The 19,787-nt window shown below is 45.0% G+C and overlaps 1 protein-coding gene across 2 annotated transcripts; it reads left to right on the top strand.

Annotated features, from left to right (window-relative positions):
* Positions 1-457: 457 nt before the first annotated feature.
* Positions 458-10,654, top strand: ESM1 (endothelial cell specific molecule 1). Of its 2 annotated transcripts, XM_068109367.2 has the most exons (4): positions 458-559; positions 7,991-8,241; positions 8,387-8,539; positions 10,174-10,654. In XM_068109367.2, the coding sequence occupies exons 1-4, from the start codon at positions 495-497 to the stop codon at positions 10,203-10,205; spliced, it is 501 nt and encodes a 166-aa protein (XP_067965468.2). In that variant the 5' UTR covers positions 458-494; the 3' UTR covers positions 10,206-10,654. The 2 variants fall into 2 exon arrangements, with proteins under 2 accessions (XP_067965468.2, XP_067965469.1); XM_068109368.2 differs by lacking the exon at positions 458-559 and having other exon boundaries at positions 7,758-8,241; positions 10,177-10,654.
* Positions 10,655-19,787: the final 9,133 nt, after the last annotated feature.

The following is a 19,787-nucleotide window of genomic DNA, read 5'->3' as shown; positions in this document are numbered from 1 at the left end:
GTCATTGACTCGGCATGGCGATTAAAAGATGATCACGAAAACATCATTGGTCACATGGTGAGGCAGCCATATTGGATTGAAGGAAAATATTAAATAATTATATCTCTGAAACCGCTCACCCTATCGATGCGAAATTTTACAAATATCTAACAGCACTGTTACATATAGTTTGAAAATGATGATGTTGTGGGTCACGTGGTTTGGCAGCCATCTAGGATAGAAAAACGAACTTTATCCAATCAACACGAAACTTCACAAACGTGATCCACTACCCAAACATATGCAGATTGTACATTTTAAAGGTCATATGTCATGTGGTATGGCAGCCATATTAGCTTGAAAGCTGATATTTAAAAATGTCTCTGAAACTGCTTCACCGATCGATGTGAAACCTGTCATGGCTGGTGAAAATGTGATACTTGAAAACGGCTGAAGGGATTTAAATTCAAACTTGTTAATTTTTTTAGGACAGTGAACGAGGGCATCTACCCGTTATGGGACTTTGCGGAGGCATATTGGCAACACCGTCGCGTTATTCTAGTTTCTGCCAATGTCCGAGGTCTGTCTCGCATCTAGATGGGACTTTTGAAATGTAATTTTGCATCAATAATGGGAATAATAAATATGTGAAGCTGGCATTTTTTGACCTTGACCAAATGTGTAAGGTCATGACCCAATTATGGGCATTTTAACATTTTTCACCATAATTGGATTAAGTTTTGACTAATCAGAACGAAATTGCCCTCTCTAGATAGCCCAGACCAAGACGCATTTACACTTATTTTATATCATACCCCTCTGGGTTAAAGGTCAATTTGAAGTGGCGGTCTGAATAAAATAACGCATTTTTTTGGTCATTACTCAATTTTTACTAATGGCCACTTTAAGACTGCTTGGCCTTCCAAGATGTTCTTGCGTCGTAATAATGTACGTGCACTGACGTTCTGCACCTGATATTTGATTAGTGACCTTGACCTACTTTTTTGGATTTTGACCTAATTAACAAAAACACCTTTTTGATCAAAATATGAATCATTTTCCTCTGATTTTTCATAATGTTGAGTTTTATGGACAGATTGTAGATGGGGACACGTTTTCTTAATTTACACTCTACCCATAAATGTTGATGGCCAAGGTGATATGGTGGTCCGAAAAGCAATACGGCCATCTTTGGATCACGGGGCAAGGGTAAGCCGGGGGAGGCTTCCTCTTGGCGGTCGCATTGTGATCACAGATATCGAGTTCACTGTTTGAATGGCCCTCAGCACCATCATTCATTCATTTTTGGGTTTTTGCTTTGACCTTTTGCTAAATTGCTAATGCCATTACCCCGCACTCACAAAGCGAAAAGCGGGGTTAAGCGATCATTGCGTGCGTACGTGCGCGTGTTTGTGCATTTTTACAATTCACCTTCTCGGCAATCGTTGTGAATGGTTGGCAAGTTATCGCCAGGACCATGAACAAATTCCAAATTCCTGTTCTAATCTACAAGGGGCACTGCATCAGCGGCACGGCTGTGCCTTGACAATAATGTAACTACCAGCTATAATCAACAATAGAAAGTGGAACATGCATGGAACATGACTACAGTTGGTAGGGAAGTTGTAGGGGATACCCAGGAAGCACGAATTTGGAATGTTGCATTGTGGGTTTGAGTAGTTCTTGATCGACATGACAGAGCAACGTAAAATGACAACACAACGACTCCTGGCGATCATTTGTAATGAGTAATTGTGAGTTGTCCGTCTCCTGGAATGCCATTTTAAACTGCCAGCGCCATCTGCTTTGGTGGATACCCGGTAGCTCGGACACTTCCTGCATTGGTGGGGTGGGAAGGTCATTGGTGAAGCCTGTTTGGTGTAAAATTACATGTGGACTTTCACTTTGGCAAACAAGGTATGATTAATTTTGACTGAGAACGTGTGTGTGCATCATCGTCGGTGGTGGATGGAGGACGAGGAAAGAGTATGACTACATGTGGTGATTATATATATATATATATACATGTGCCCTACATCACACTCACCACCTGTTGAGCATCTTTATTGCTATATGTGGTCGTCAAAGAGAGAGGGGGTGTGGTTTCTGCTATATTTGCATACATAATAATTAGATGGTCCGTGATTATTAATTTTGCGATTTGGTGTTCCTGGTGCAGGATTCAGTGGAATATGCCATGACGTCATCCTTCCCAAGTTTGATACAATCATTATATTATTTATGTGGTTTGGTATTGGGGGATTGAAGATTATTTATGAGGTCTGATGGATGAAGTTATGCTTTGCAGTATGGGAATAAAATAACCAGATGTTCAGTGAAAAAAGCATAAACTGTAGCAAAGAAATCATTGAGAAAAATTCGGTGAAATAGAACTATTATTTTATTAAATTAAAAAAGTAAGTAGAAAATTAATTATTTCATTAAATCACTCAATAACTGTATGACAAACCATGGACAAACCTTCAAATTGCAGGAACAGACATTTGTTTTAAACTAAAGCCATCACCACCCAGGTCCTAGTAGGTAAGGGCACTACCACCCAGGTCCTAGTAGGTAAGGGCACTACCACCTAGGCCCTAGTAGGAAAGGGCACTACCACATAGGCCCTAGTAGGTAAAGCACCACCACCTAGGTCCTAATATGTAGGAGTGTAAAATAAAGGAACCACAACCTAGTCTGTAGGAGTGTAAAATAAAAGAACCACCACCTAGTCTATAGGAGTGTAAAATAAAGGAACCACCACCTAGTCTGTAGGAGTGTAAAATAAAGGAACCACCACCTAGTATGTCGGAGTGTAAAATAAAGGAACCACCACCTAGTATGTCGGAGTGTAAAATAAAGGAACCACCACCTCGTATGTAGGAGTGTAAAATAACGGAACCACCACCTAGTATGTAGGAGTGTAAAATAAAGGAACCACCACCTAGTATGTCGGAGTGTAAAATAAAGGAACCACCACCTCGTATGTCGGAGTGTAAAATAACGGAACCACCACCTAGTATGTAGGAGTGTAAAATAAAGGAACCACCACCTAGTATGTAGGAGTGTAAAATAAAGGAACCACCACCTAGTATGTAGGAGTGTAAAATAAAAGAACCACCACCTAGTCTATAGGAGTGTAAAATAACGGAACCACCACCTAGTATGTAGGAGTGTAAAATAAAGGAACCACCACCTAGTATGTAGGAGTGTAAAATAAAAGAACCACCACCTAGTCTATAGGAGTGTAAAATAAAGGAACCACCACCTAGTCTGTAGGAGTGTAAAATAAAGGAACCACCACCTAGTATGTCGGAGTGTAAAATAAAGGAACCACCACCTCGTATGTAGGAGTGTAAAATAAAGGAAGCACCACTTAGTATGTAGGAGTGTAAAATAAAGGAACCACCACCTCGTATGTAGGAGTGTAAAATAAAGGAAGCACCACCTAGTATGTAGGAGTGTAAAATAAAGGAACCACCACCTAGTATGTAGGAGTGTAAAATAAAGGAACCACAACCTAGTCTGTAGGAGTGTAAAATAAAAGAACCACCACCTAGTCTATAGGAGTGTAAAATAAAGGAACCACCACCTAGTCTGTAGGAGTGTAAAATAAAGGAACCACCACCTAGTATGTAGGAGTGTAAAATAAAGGAACCACCACCTAGTATGTAGGAGTGTAAAATAAAGGAACCACCACCTAGTATGTAGGAGTGTAAAATAAAGGAAGTACCACCTAGTCTGTAGGAGTGTAAAATAAAGGAACCCCCACCTAGTACGTCGAAGTGTAAAATAAAGGAACCACCACCTGGTATGTAGGAGTGTAAAATAAAGGAACCACCACCTAGTATGTACGAGTGTAAAATAAAGGAACCACCACCTCGTATGTAGGAGTGTAAAATAAAGGAACCACCACCGAGTACGTCGAAGTGTAAAATAAAGGAACCACCACCTGGTATGTAGGAGTGTAAAATAAAGGAAGCACCACCTGGTATGTAGGAGTGTAAAATAAAGGAAGCACCACCTAGTATGTAGGAGTGTAAAATAATGGAACCACCACCTAGTACGTCAGAGTGTAAAATAAAGGAAGCACCACCTAGTATGTAGGAGTGTGAAATAAAGGAACCACCACCTAGTATGTAGGAGTGTAAAATAAAGGAAGCACCACCTAGTATGTAGGAGTGTAAAATAAAGGAACCACCACCTGGTCTGTAGGAGTGTAAAATAAAAGAACCACCACCTAGTCTGTAGGAGTGTAAAATAAAGGAACCACCACCTAGTATGTAGGAGTGTAAAATAAAGGAACCACCACCTAGTATGTAGGAGTGTAAAATAAAGGAACCACAACCTAGTCTGTAGGAGTGTAAAATAAAAGAACCACCACCTAGTCTATAGGAGTGTAAAATAAAGGAACAACCACCTAGTCTGTAGGAGTGTAAAATAAAGGAACCACCACCTAGTATGTCGGAGTGTAAAATAAAGGAACCACCACCTAGTATGTCGGAGTGTAAAATAAAGGAACCACCACCTCGTATGTAGGAGTGTAAAATAACGGAACCACCACCTAGTATGTAGGAGTGTAAAATAAAGGAACCACCACCTAGTATGTCGGAGTGTAAAATAAAGGAACCACCACCTCGTATGTCGGAGTGTAAAATAACGGAACCACCACCTAGTATGTAGGAGTGTAAAATAAAGGAACCACCACCTAGTATGTAGGAGTGTAAAATAAAGGAACCACAACCTAGTCTGTAGGAGTGTAAAATAAAAGAACCACCACCTAGTCTATAGGAGTGTAAAATAAAGGAACCACCACCTAGTCTGTAGGAGTGTAAAATAAAGGAACCACCACCTAGTATGTCGGAGTGTAAAATAAAGGAACCACCACCTCGTATGTAGGAGTGTAAAATAAAGGAAGCACCACTTAGTATGTAGGAGTGTAAAATAAAGGAACCACCACCTCGTATGTAGGAGTGTAAAATAAAGGAAGCACCACCTAGTATGTAGGAGTGTAAAATAAAGGAACCACCACCTAGTATGTAGGAGTGTAAAATAAAGGAACCACAACCTAGTCTGTAGGAGTGTAAAATAAAAGAACCACCACCTAGTCTATAGGAGTGTAAAATAAAGGAACCACCACCTAATCTGTAGGAGTGTAAAATAAAGGAACCACCACCTAGTATGTAGGAGTGTAAAATAAAGGAACCACCACCTAGTATGTAGGAGTGTAAAATAAAGGAACCACCACCTAGTATGTAGGAGTGTAAAATAAAGGAAGTACCACCTAGTCTGTAGGAGTGTAAAATAAAGGAACCCCCACCTAGTACGTCGAAGTGTAAAATAAAGGAACCACCACCTGGTATGTAGGAGTGTAAAATAAAGGAACCACCACCTAGTATGTACGAGTGTAAAATAAAGGAACCACCACCTCGTATGTAGGAGTGTAAAATAAAGGAACCACCACCGAGTACGTCGAAGTGTAAAATAAAGGAACCACCACCTGGTATGTAGGAGTGTAAAATAAAGGAAGCACCACCTAGTATGTAGGAGTGTAAAATAATGGAACCACCACCTAGTACGTCAGAGTGTAAAATAAAGGAAGCACCACCTAGTATGTAGGAGTGTAAAATAAAGGAACCACCACCTAGTATGTAGGAGTGTAAAATAAAGGAAGCACCACCTAGTATGTAGGAGTGTAAAATAAAGGAACCACCACCTGGTCTGTAGGAGTGTAAAATAAAAGAACCACCACCTAGTCTGTAGGAGTGTAAAATAAAGGAACCACCACCTAGTATGTAGGAGTGTAAAATAAAGGAACCACCACCTAGTATGTAGGAGTGTAAAATAAAGGAAGCACCACCTAGTATGTAGGAGTGTAAAATAAAGGAACCACCACCTAGTCTGTAGGAGTGTAAAATAAAAGAACCACCACCTAGTCTGTAGGAGTGTAAAATAAAGGAACCACCACCTAGTATGTAAGAGTGTAAAATAAAGGAACCACCACCTAGTATGTAGGAGTGTAAAATAAAGGAACCACCACCTAGTATGTAAGAGTGTAAAATAAAGGAACCACCACCTAGTATGTAGGAGTGTAAAATAAAGGAAGCACCACCTAGTATGTAGGAGTGTAAAATAAAGGAACCACCACCTAGTATGTAGGAGTGTAAAATAAAGGAAGCACCACCTAGTATGTAGGAGTGTAAAATAAAGGAACCACCACCTAGTATGTAGGAGTGTAAAATAAAAGAACCACCACCTAGTCTGTAGGAGTGTAAAATAAAGGAACCACCACCTAGTATGTAGGAGTGTAAAATAAAGGAACCACCACCTCATATGTAGGAGTGTAAAATAAAGGAACCACCACCTCCCCACCTGGTATGTAGGAGTGTAAAATAAAGGAACCACCACCTAGTATGTCGGAGTGTAAAATAAAGGAACCACCACCTCGTATGTAGGAGTGTAAAATAAAGGAAGCACCACATAGTATGTAGGAGTGTAAAATAAAGGAACCACCACCTCGTATGTAGGAGTGTAAAATAAAGGAAGCACCACCTAGTATGTAGGAGTGTAAAATAAAGGAAGCACCACCTCGTATGTAGGAGTGTAAAATAAAGGAACCACCACCTAGTATGTAGGAGTGTAAAATAAAGGAACCACCACCTAGTATGTAGGAGTGTAAAATAAAGGAACCACCACCTAGTATGTAGGAGTGTAAAATAAAGGAAGCACCACCTAGTATGTAAGAGTGTAAAATAAAGGAACCACCACCTAGTATGTAGGAGTGTAAAATAAAGGAAGCACCACCTAGTATGTAGGAGTGTAAAATAAAGGAAGCACCACCTAGTATGTAGGAGTGTAAAATAAAGGAAGCACCACCTAGTATGTAGGAGTGTAAAATAAAGGAACCACCACCTAGTATGTAGGAGTGTAAAATAAAGGAAGCACCACCTAGTATGTAGGAGTGTAAAATAACGGAACCACCACCTAGTATGTAGGAGTGTAAAATAAAGGAACCACCACCTAGTATGTAGGAGTGTAAAATAAAGGAACCACCACCTGGTATGTAGGAGTGTAAAATAAAGGAACCACCACCTGGTATGTAGGAGTGTAAAATAAAGGAACCACCACCTGGTATGTAGGAGTGTAAAATAAAGGAACCACCACCTCGTATGTAGGAGTGTAAAATAAAGGAACCACCACCTCGTATGTAGGAGTGTAAAATAAAGGAACCACCACCTAGTTCGTAGACGTCTAGTTGCTCAGCAGGCAAGGCTGGTCAGGCCTGGCATGTAGTTCATTGTTGGTGCCTTAGGTTTCCAAAGTACAACCAAGTATTTATGAGCAGACGCTTGGCACCACATCTAAGATGAAGTTGTTAGTTCTACCGTTGACCTCTTGACACCGCGTTGGTGGGTGATGAATCGTTGATAGACGCCGTGGAAAAATAGTTTGTGAACCAGTCAGATGATGATTTCCTGGGAATCGGTCGGTTCAATGAAGGAAAAATGGAATGACTTATTTGATGGGAAATGTATTTGTTTGAAAAGTTTTTCAATTTTCTTTGTTAACGTCAATGTGGTGCTACTCCATGGTATTGTGCACAAAGATTGGACACCATCTGATCGCCGACGGTGGCTCTGGGAGGGCGCAGGGTTGGTGTTTGTCGATGTGACTCATTTGTGAAACGGCGGGTCATCCCAGAGTCAGACGAGACGAGACTCTGACTCCATCTCTCATCGCCGACGAGCTTTAGTCGAACCCTTTCCCCATCACATTCCTCGTTCCAGTCCAAATTCAGACAAACGTGTGTGTGCCTCCGGGGTTCGGGGTCCCCCTCCTCCCTCGCACCCCCTCCACCTTCTCACGTCTCCGCACGAGACTTTCCTATAAAAGAGCACAGATGTAAGGAATTCTAGCGGACATAGACAGGAGAGAGATACCTCATCATGCATTCTGTAGCAATCCTGTTCCTGCTCCGAACGCTGTTTGTCGCTCTCCCTCTGGCGACCAGGACCAGTTCCCTCTCGCCTCACTATGCCGTGGACTGCCCGGTATGTGCGACCGACCAGTGCCTGACGTTACCCAAGGGCTGTCGGCGGATCGTGAGGGACGATTGCGGATGCTGCGACTTGTGCGCGGCTCCACGTGGCGGTCCATGTTACCCGACGGTGGTGGCCATGCACGGATGGAAGTGTGCGACGGGCTTGCGCTGCGTGCCCGCGGGGAACGATGAGTTTGGGGACTCGATCGGGGTCTGCCGAGGTATGACCGTCCAGCTTGGTTCCCATTTATTACAGAGATGACAATTTGGGTCTACAGTACCTTGTAACCAGGTGACATGCATATTTGTGGACCCTCTGAGTTAACTTGTGATTCACAATTCCGGTTCCGTGCATCACTCGTGCAGATTGTCCGGCGGGCACGTACGGCGACGGCTGTTTAGGTGTGTGTAACTGCCTGGCTGGGAGCTGTGATCAAGAGACCGGGAAGTGCCGTCGTGGTCTGGCACACGCTTGGTGGTGGAATGCTTCCCGCCAACGAAGCACCCATTATCCCAAAGGTATATTATAAGCCTGAACCTGTGTACTAACACCGTGTATACTGCCCTGAGTAGTCATTTCCCTTCTTCATCAACAAAAGTTTTAAGATGTCCTTTGAAGAACCAAAACTCATAAACTGGGTCTCGCCTCACCATGTATCTACCTTCAATATAAACTGGGTCTAACCTCACCATGTATACTACCTTCAACATAAACTGGGTCTAACCTCTCCATGTATCTACCTTCAACATAAACAGGGTCTAACCTCTCCATGTATCTACCTTCAACATAAACTGTGTCTAACCTCACCATGTATCTACCTTCAACATAAACTGGGTCTAACGTCACCATGTATCTACCTTCAACATGAACTGGGTCTAACCTCACCATGTATACTACCTTCAACATAAACTGGGTCTAACGTCACCATGTATCTACCTTCAACATGAACTGTGTCTAACCTCACTATGTATCTACCTTCAACATGAACTGTGTCTAACCTCACTATGTATCTACCTTCAATATAAACTGGGTCTAACCACACCATGTATCTACCTTCAACATAAACTGGGTCTAACGTCACCATGTATCTACCTTCAACATGAACTGGGTCTAACCTCACCATGTAGCTACCTTCAACATAAACTGGGTCTAACCTCACTATGTATCGACCTTCAACATAAACTGGGTCTAACCTCACCATGTATCTACCTTCAATATAAACTGGGTCTAACCTCACCATGTATACTACCTTCAACATAAACTGGGTCTAACCTCACCATGTATCTACCTTCAACATAAACTGGGTCTAACGTCACCATGTATCTACCTTCAACATAAACTGGGTCTAACCTCACCATGTATCGACCTTCAACATAAACTGGGTCTAACCTCACCATGTATCTACCTTCAATATAAACTGGGTCTAACCTCACCATGTATACTACCTTCAACATAAACTGTGTCTAACCTCACTATGTATCTACCTTCAATATAAACTGGGTCTAACGTCACCATGTATCTGCCTTCAACATAAACTGGGTCTAACGTCACCATGTATCTACCTTCAACATAAACTGGGTCTAACCTCACCATGTATCTACCTTCAACATAAACTGGGTCTAACGTCACCATGTATCTACCTTCAATATAAACTGGGTCTAACGTCACCATGTATCTGCCTTCAACGTAAACTGGGTCTAACGTCACCATGTATCTACCTTCAACATAAACTGGGTCTAACGTCACCATGTATCTGCCTTCAACATAAACTGGGTCTAACCTCACCATGTATCTGCCTTCAACATAAACTGGGTCTAACGTCACCATGTATCTACCTTCAACATGAACTGGGTCTAACGTCACCATGTATCTACCTTCAACATGAACTGGGTCTAACGTCACCATGTATCTACCTTCAACATAAACTGGGTCTAACGTCACCATGTATCTACCTTCAACATAAACTGGGTCTAACCTCACCATGTATCTACCTTCAACATGAACTGGGTCTAACGTCACCATGTATCTACCTTCAACATAAACTGGGTCGAACGTCACTATGTATCTACCTTCAACATGAAGTGTCTAACCTCACTATGTATGTACCTTCAACATAAACAGGGTCTAACCTCACCATGTATCTACCTTCAAGCAGGCCAATGGTATCGGGCTGGACGACGGTGAGCGACCTTCCTTGGGTGAAGACACGGAACTCCCAAGACAACGATCACAACTTCCTTGCCATTACTTGAAGTCCATTATTGTTATTTAATTTGATACAAGTAAAGAATCAATTAATTTAACAAGTTAAATGTTTATAACCAAGGAAACGTGAGCCAGTTTCAGTTTCCGGTTAATGAAGGAAGTCTTGAGACAGTTTACGTAAATTTAATACCAGATTGTTTTCCATGTTGAAGTCAAAAGTATAGAATTTATTTATGAGTTCGTCCACATCCCTCTGTTTACGTGTTTTAGTATTTAAATGCTTTTTAAATGACACTTCTATTCCAGGTGTACATGGCAAAAAGCGATTTTGTATTTATTGTATTATGTACGTACCTGCTCAGCACTAATTACCTTTTGCACATGACTTGGATGAATGCACAATCTGAAATAAAGTGGGGGAAAAAGTATTGTTGCACAACTTTTTATGAACACGACTACCAACCTCAATTATTCCCACGTCGTGGGGTCAGGTGTGGAAAGTTTATTTATTTATTTTAACACCAAGTCCTGCTTTCCCCTATTGAACAAAAAGGTCACGGCCGGCCAGGCCTGACGTTCACCGGTGGCAGGAAATCATCATTTGATGATCACAGGGTACACGGTGATAGCTCGAACACTCCTCGTGAAGGACACTGGGAAATTAAACGTCCACCTACAAATACCGACACACACATCGACGAACCGGGCTGCCTGTGAAACACCGGCATGACAGGTTGGAGCTGGGTCGGGATTCGAACCCAGGCTGGACACATGAGAGGGCATCTTGGGAGTATCCTTCCAGCTCATGGCAAACGTTTTTGAAACGGGAGTAAATCAAGGTGATGATCCACCTGCTTTAGAAATGGAGTGAAACAACAATCATTGAGAAAGTAGTGAAGTTGATTGAAAAGATCTACCCTGAGTTACAAATAACGTGATGTAAAGTAACTTGTGAAACTTCCTGCCCAAACACCAGCACAACCGGCGATGCAACGTCAGTCGTGATGCAACCAACTGGCCTAATTCATCCAATGTGCATTCCTTATTGCTGACCTGCCACACTATATGGACACAGGTATGCTAGTAGTGTTGGGCAGTGCAAAAGTTAAAGGTGTTTGGGTCCTTTAAGGAGACAGGCACAGGGGAATGCAATGGGTAGCTTTACAGAGCCCCTTAAAAAACCTGCTTTGAAGAAGAAGCTCTATTCTCCCAAATCTTGAGTTTAATAACCGAACAACCATTCCTTCCAAATTCCTGTGATTTTGGTTTGGCCTGTTTGGCATTGCCATCTAAACCCAGCCAAGGATGGCGTTTGTCCTGTTTAGCATTGCCATCTAATCCCAGCCGAGGATGGCGATCCCACATTCCAATTCCTGTGACTTTGGTTTGGCCTGTTTGGCATTGCCATCTAAACCCAGCCGAGGATGGCGATCCCACATTCCAATTCCTGTGACTTTGGTTTGGCCTGATTGGCATTGCCATCTAAACCCAGCCGAAGATCGCGATCCCGCATTCCAATTCCTGTGACTTTGGTTTGTCCTGTTTGGCATTGCCATCTAAACCCAGCCGAAGATCGCGATCCCACATTCCAATTCCTGTGACTTTGGTTTGTCCTGTTTGGCATTACCATCTAAACCCAGCCGAAGATCGCGATCCCGCATTCCAATTCCTGTGACTTTGGTTTGTCCTGTTTGGCATTGCCATCTAAACCCCGCCGAAGATGGCGATCCCACATTCCAATTCCTGTGACTTTGGTTTGTCCTGTTTGGCATTGCCATCTAAACCCAGCCGAAGATCGCGATCCCGCATTCCAATTCCTGTGACTTTGGTTTGTCCTGTTTAGCATTGCCATCTAAACCCAGCCGAAGATCGCGATCCCGCATTCCAATTCCTGTGACTTTGGTTTGTCCTGTTTAGCATTGCCATCTAAACCCCGCCGAGGATGGCGATCCCACATTCCAATTCCTCCTACTTTGGTTTGTCCTGTTTAGCATTGCCATCTAAACCCAGCCGAAGATCGCGATCCCGCATTCCAATTCCTGTGACTTTGGTTTGTCCTGTTTAGCATTGCCATCTAAACCCCGCCGAGGATGGCAATCCCACATTCCAATTCCTCCTACTTTGGTTTGTCCTGTTTAGCATTGCCATCTAAACCCAGCCGAAGATCGCGATCCCGCATTCCAATTCCTGTGACTTTGGTTTGTCCTGTTTAGCATTGCCATCTAAACCCCGCCGAGGATGGCGATCCCACATTCCAATTCCTCCTACTTTGGTTTGTCCTGTTTGGCATTGCCATCTAATCCCAGCCGAGGATGGCAATCCCACATTCCAATTCCTCCTACTTTGGTTTGTCCTGTTTAGCATTGCCATCTAATCCCAGCCGAAGATTGCGATCCCGCATTCCAATTCCTGTGACTTTGGTTTGTCCTGTTTGGCATTGCCATCTAAACCCAGCCGAAGATCGCGATCCCGCATTCCAATTCCTGTGACTTTGGTTTGTCCTGTTTGGCATTGCCATCTAAACCCAGCCGAAGATGGCGATCCCACATTCCAATTCCTGTGACTTTGGTTTGTCCTGTTTGGCATTGCCATCTAAACCCAGCCGACGATGGCGATCCCGCATTCCAATTCCTGTGACTTTGGTTTGTCCTGTTTGGCATTGCCATCTAAACCCAGCCGAGGATGGCGATCCCGCATTCCAATTCCTGTGACTTTGGTTTGTCCTGTTTGGCATTGCCATCTAAACCCAGCCGAATATCGCGATCCCGCATTCCAATTCCTGTGACTTTGGTTTGTCCTGTTTGGCATTGCCATCTAAACCCAGCCGAAGATCGCGATCCCGCATTCCAATTCCTGTGACTTTGGTTTGGCCTGATTGGCATTGCCATCTAAACCCCGCCGAAGATCGCGATCCCGCATTCCAATTCCTGTGACTTTGGTTTGGCCTGATTGGCATTGCCATCTAAACCCCGCCGAAGATCGCGATCCCACATTCCAATTCCTGTGACTTTGGTTTGGCCTGATTGGCATTGCCATCTAAACCCAGCCGAAGATGGCAATCCCACATTCCAATTCCTGTGATTTTGGTTTGTCCTGTTTAGCATTGCCATCTAAACCCCGCCGAGGATGGCGTTTGGCCTGTTTGGCATTGCCATCTAAACCCAGCCGAAGATGGCAATCCCACATTCCAATTCCTGTGACTTTGGTTTGTCCTGTTTAGCATTGCCATCTAAACCCCGCCGAGGATGGCGTTTGGCCTGTTTAGCATTGCCATCTAAACCCAGCCGAAGATCGCGATCCCACATTCCAATTCCTGTGACTTTGGTTTGGCCTGATTGGCATTGCCATCTAAACCCAGCCGAAGATCGCGATCCCGCATTCCAATTCCTCCTACTTTGGTTTGTCCTGTTTAGCATTGCCATCTAAACCCAGCCGAAGATCGCGCTCCCACATTCCAATTCCTGTGACTTTGGTTTGGCCTGATTGGCATTGCCATCTAAACCCAGCCGAAGAAGGCAATCCCACATTCCAATTCCTCCTACTTTGGTTTGTCCTGTTTAGCATTGCCATCTAATCCCAGCCGAGGATGGCAATCCCACATTCCAATTCCTCCTACTTTGGTTTGTCCTGTTTGGCATTGCCATCTAATCCCAGCCGAGGATGGCGATCCCACATTCCAATTCCTGTGATTTTGGTTTGGCCTGTTTAGCATTGCCATCTAAACCCCGCCGAGGATGGCGATCCCACATTCCATTTCCTGTGACTTTGGTTTGTCCTGTTTGGCATTGCCATCTAAACCCAGCCGAAGATGGCGATCCCACATTCCAATTCCTGTGATTTTGGTTTGGCCTGTTTAGCATTGCCATCTAAACCCAGCCGAAGATCGCGATCCCGCATTCCAATTCCTGTGACTTTGGTTTGTCCTGTTTGGCATTGCCATCTAAACCCCGCCGAAGATGGCAATCCCACATTCCATTTCCTGTGACTTTGGTTTGTCCTGTTTGGCATTGCCATCTAAACCCAGCCGAAGATCGCGATCCCGCATTCCAATTCCTGTGACTTTGGTTTGTCCTGTTTAGCATTGCCATCTAAACCCAGCCGAAGATCGCGATCCCGCATTCCAATTCCTGTGACTTTGGTTTGTCCTGTTTAGCATTGCCATCTAAACCCCGCCGAGGATGGCGATCCCACATTCCAATTCCTCCTACTTTGGTTTGTCCTTTTTGGCATTGCCATCTAATCCCAGCCGAGGATGGCAATCCCACATTCCAATTCCTGTGACTTTGGTTTGTCCTGTTTAGCATTGCCATCTAATCCCAGCCGAGGATGGCAATCCCACATTCCAATTCCTCCTACTTTGGTTTGTCCTGTTTAGCATTGCCATCTAATCCCAGCCGAAGATTGCGATCCCGCATTCCAATTCCTGTGACTTTGGTTTGTCCTGTTTCGCATTGCCATCTAAACCCAGCCGAAGATCGCGATCCCGCATTCCAATTCCTGTGACTTTGGTTTGTCCTGTTTGGCATTGCCATCTAAACCCAGCCGAAGATGGCGATCCCACATTCCAATTCCTGTGACTTTGGTTTGTCCTGTTTGGCATTGCCATCTAAACCCAGCCGAAGATGGCGATCCCGCATTCCAATTCCTGTGACTTTGGTTTGTCCTGTTTGGCATTGCCATCTAAACCCAGCCGAGGATGGCGATCCCACATTCCAATTCCTGTGACTTTGGTTTGTCCTGATTGGCATTGCCATCTAAACCCAGCCGAATATCGCGATCCCGCATTCCAATTCCTGTGACTTTAGTTTGTCCTGATTGGCATTGCCATCTAAACCCCACCGAAGATGGCGATCCCGCATTCCAATTCCTGTGACTTTGGTTTGTCCTGTTTGGCATTGCCATCTAAACCTAGCCGAAGATCGCGATCCCGCATTCCAATTCCTGTGACTTTGGTTTGTCCTGTTTGGCATTGCCATCTAAACCCAGCCGAAGATGGCGATCCCACATTCCAATTCCTGTGACTTTGGTTTGTCCTGTTTGGCATTGCCATCTAAACCCAGCCGAATATCGCGATCCCACATTCCATTTCCTGTGACTTTGGTTTGTCCTGTTTGGCATTGCCATCTAATCCCAGCCGAAGATCGCGATCCCGCATTCCAATTCCTGTGACTTTGGTTTGTCCTGTTTAGCATTGCCATCTAAACCCAGCCGAAGATCGCGATCCCGCATTCCAATTCCTGTGACTTTGGTTTGTCCTGTTTAGCATTGCCATCTAAACCCCGCCGAGGATGGCGATCCCACATTCCAATTCCTCCTACTTTGGTTTGTTCTGTTTGGCATTGCCATCTAATCCCAGCCGAGGATGGCAATCCCACATTCCAATTCCTGTGACTTTGGTTTGTCCTGTTTAGCATTGCCATCTAATCCCAGCCGAGGATGGCAATCCCACATTCCAATTCCTCCTACTTTGGTTTGTCCTGTTTAGCATTGCCATCTAATCCCAGCCGAAGATTGCGATCCCGCATTCCAATTCCTGTGACTTTGGTTTGTCCTGTTTCGCATTGCCATCTAAACCCAGCCGAAGATTGCGATCCCGCATTCCAATTCCTGTGACTTTGGTTTGTCCTGTTTAGCATTGCCATCTAAACCCAGCCGAAGATCGCGATCCCGCATTCCAATTCCTGTGACTTTGGTTTGTCCTGTTTGGCATTGCCATCTAAACCCAGCCGAAGATGGCGATCCCACATTCCAATTCCTGTGACTTTGGTTTGTCCTGTTTGGCATTGCCATCTAAACCCAGCCGAAGATGGCGATCCCGCATTCCAATTCCTGTGACTTTGGTTTGTCCTGTTTGGCATTGCCATCTAAACCCAGCCGAGGATGGCGATCCCGCATTCCAATTCCTGTGACTTTGGTTTGTCCTGTTTGGCATTGCCATCTAAACCCAGCCGAATATCGCGATCCCGCATTCCAATTCCTGTGACTTTGGTTTGTCCTGTTTGGCATTGCCATCTAAACCCAGCCGAAGATCGCGATCCCGCATTCCAATTCCTGTGACTTTGGTTTGGCCTGATTGGCATTGCCATCTAAACCCCGCCGAAGATCGCGATCCCGCATTCCAATTCCTGTGACTTTGGTTTGGCCTGATTGGCATTGCCATCTAAACCCCGCCGAAGATCGCGATCCCACATTCCAATTCCTGTGACTTTGGTTTGGCCTGATTGGCATTGCCATCTAAACCCAGCCGAAGATGGCAATCCCACATTCCAATTCCTGTGATTTTGGTTTGTCCTGTTTAGCATTGCCATCTAAACCCCGCCGAGGATGGCGTTTGGCCTGTTTGGCATTGCCATCTAAACCCAGCCGAAGATGGCAATCCCACATTCCAATTCCTGTGACTTTGGTTTGTCCTGTTTAGCATTGCCATCTAAACCCCGCCGAGGATGGCGTTTGGCCTGTTTAGCATTGCCATCTAAACCCAGCCGAAGATCGCGATCCCACATTCCAATTCCTGTGACTTTGGTTTGGCCTGATTGGCATTGCCATCTAAACCCAGCCGAAGATCGCGATCCCGCATTCCAATTCCTCCTACTTTGGTTTGTCCTGTTTAGCATTGCCATCTAAACCCAGCCGAAGATCGCGATCCCACATTCCAATTCCTGTGACTTTGGTTTGGCCTGATTGGCATTGCCATCTAAACCCAGCCGAAGATGGCAATCCCACATTCCAATTCCTCCTACTTTGGTTTGTCCTGTTTAGCATTGCCATCTAATCCCAGCCGAGGATGGCAATCCCACATTCCAATTCCTCCTACTTTGGTTTGTCCTGTTTGGCATTGCCATCTAATCCCAGCCGAGGATGGCGATCCCACATTCCAATTCCTGTGATTTTGGTTTGGCCTGTTTAGCATTGCCATCTAAACCCCGCCGAGGATGGCGATCCCACATTCCATTTCCTGTGACTTTGGTTTGTCCTGTTTGGCATTGCCATCTAAACCCAGCCGAAGATGGCGATCCCACATTCCAATTCCTGTGATTTTGGTTTGGCCTGTTTAGCATTGCCATCTAAACCCAGCCGAAGATCGCGATCCCGCATTCCAATTCCTGTGACTTTGGTTTGTCCTGTTTGGCATTGCCATCTAAACCCCGCCGAAGATGGCGATCCCACATTCCATTTCCTGTGACTTTGGTTTGTCCTGTTTGGCATTGCCATCTAAACCCAGCCGAAGATCGCGATCCCGCATTCCAATTCCTGTGACTTTGGTTTGTCCTGTTTAGCATTGCCATCTAAACCCCGCCGAGGATGGCGATCCCACATTCCAATTCCTCCTACTTTGGTTTGTCCTTTTTGGCATTGCCATCTAATCCCAGCCGAGGATGGCAATCCCACATTCCAATTCCTGTGACTTTGGTTTGTCCTGTTTAGCATTGCCATCTAATCCCAGCCGAGGATGGCAATCCCACATTCCAATTCCTCCTACTTTGGTTTGTCCTGTTTAGCATTGCCATCTAATCCCAGCCGAAGATTGCGATCCCGCATTCCAATTCCTGTGACTTTGGTTTGTCCTGTTTCGCATTGCCATCTAAACCCAGCCGAAGATCGCGATCCCGCATTCCAATTCCTGTGACTTTGGTTTGTCCTGTTTGGCATTGCCATCTAAACCCAGCCGAAGATGGCGATCCCACATTCCAATTCCTGTGACTTTGGTTTGTCCTGTTTGGCATTGCCATCTAAACCCAGCCGAAGATGGCGATCCCGCATTCCAATTCCTGTGACTTTGGTTTGTCCTGTTTGGCATTGCCATCTAAACCCAGCCGAGGATGGCGATCCCACATTCCAATTCCTGTGACTTTGGTTTGTCCTGTTTGGCATTGCCATCTAATCCCAGCCGAGGATGGCAATCCCACATTCCAATTCCTGTGACTTTGGTTTGTCCTGTTTAGCATTGCCATCTAATCCCAGCCGAGGATGGCAATCCCACATTCCAATTCCTCCTACTTTGGTTTGTCCTGTTTAGCATTGCCATCTAATCCCAGCCGAAGATTGCGATCCCGCATTCCAATTCCTGTGACTTTGGTTTGTCCTGTTTCGCATTGCCATCTAAACCCAGCCGAAGATTGCGATCCCGCATTCCAATTCCTGTGACTTTGGTTTGTCCTGTTTAGCATTGCCATCTAAACCCAGCCGAAGATCGCGATCCCGCATTCCAATTCCTGTGACTTTGGTTTGTCCTGTTTGGCATTGCCATCTAAACCCAGCCGAAGATGGCGATCCCACATTCCAATTCCTGTGACTTTGGTTTGTCCTGTTTGGCATTGCCATCTAAACCCAGCCGAAGATGGCGATCCCGCATTCCAATTCCTGTGACTTTGGTTTGTCCTGTTTGGCATTGCCATCTAAACCCAGCCGAGGATGGCGATCCCGCATTCCAATTCCTGTGACTTTGGTTTGTCCTGTTTGGCATTGCCATCTAAACCCAGCCGAATATCGCGATCCCGCATTCAAATTCCTGTGACTTTGGTTTGTCCTGTTTGGCATTGCCATCTAAACCCAGCCGAAGATCGCGATCCCGCATTCCAATTCCTGTGACTTTGGTTTGGCCTGATTGGCATTGCCATCTAAACCCCGCCGAAGATCGCGGTCCCGCATTCCAATTCCTGTGACTTTGGTTTGGCCTGATTGGCATTGCCATCTAAACCCCGCCGAAGATCGCGATCCCACATTCCAATTCCTGTGACTTTGGTTTGGCCTGATTGGCATTGCCATCTAAACCCAGCCGAAGATGGCAATCCCACATTCCAATTCCTGTGATTTTGGTTTGTCCTGTTTAGCATTGCCATCTAAACCCCGCCGAGGATGGCGTTTGGCCTGTTTGGCATTGCCATCTAAACCCAGCCGAAGATGGCAATCCCACATTCCAATTCCTGTGACTTTGGTTTGTCCTGTTTAGCATTGCCATCTAAACCCCGCCGAGGATGGCGTTTGGCCTGTTTAGCATTGCCATCTAAACCCAGCCGAAGATCGCGATCCCACATTCCAATTCCTGTGACTTTGGTTTGGCCTGATTGGCATTGCCATCTAAACCCAGCCGAAGATCGCGATCCCGCATTCCAATTCCTCCTACTTTGGTTTGTCCTGTTTAGCATTGCCATCTAAACCCAGCCGAAGATCGCGATCCCACATTCCAATTCCTGTGACTTTGGTTTGGCCTGATTGGCATTGCCATCTAAACCCAGCCGAAGATGGCAATCCCACATTCCAATTCCTCCTACTTTGGTTTGTCCTGTTTAGCATTGCCATCTAATCCCAGCCGAGGATGGCAATCCCACATTCCAATTCCTCCTACTTTGGTTTGTCCTGTTTGGCATTGCCATCTAATCCCAGCCGAGGATGGCGATCCCACATTCCAATTCCTGTGATTTTGGTTTGGCCTGTTTAGCATTGCCATCTAAACCCCGCCGAGGATGGCGATCCCACATTCCATTTCCTGTGACTTTGGTTTGTCCTGTTTGGCATTGCCATCTAAACCCAGCCGAAGATGGCGATCCCACATTCCAATTC

The sequence above is a fragment of the Myxine glutinosa genome, chromosome 2 (assembly GCF_964187855.1).
Source record: "Myxine glutinosa chromosome 2, kmMyxGlut1.1, whole genome shotgun sequence".
NCBI classification, from domain to species: domain Eukaryota; kingdom Metazoa; phylum Chordata; class Myxini; order Myxiniformes; family Myxinidae; genus Myxine; species Myxine glutinosa.
Note: the sequence above shows the minus strand (reverse complement) of the source record. Positions and strands in the feature narration are given on the sequence as shown.

What these genes read in the sequence shown, in the direction of transcription:
- ESM1 (XM_068109367.2), top strand. Translation starts at nt 495, where the DNA reads ATGGGACTTTGCGGAGGCATATTGGCAACACCGTCGCGTTATTCTAGT. An exon ending in AGTTTCTGCCAATGTCCGAG is followed by an intron (nt 560 to 7,990) that starts GTCTGTCTCGCA and finishes TCTGGCGACCAG; the next exon opens with GACCAGTTCCCTCTCGCCTC. An exon ending in CTCGATCGGGGTCTGCCGAG is followed by an intron (nt 8,242 to 8,386) that starts GTATGACCGTCC and finishes TCACTCGTGCAG; the next exon opens with ATTGTCCGGCGGGCACGTAC.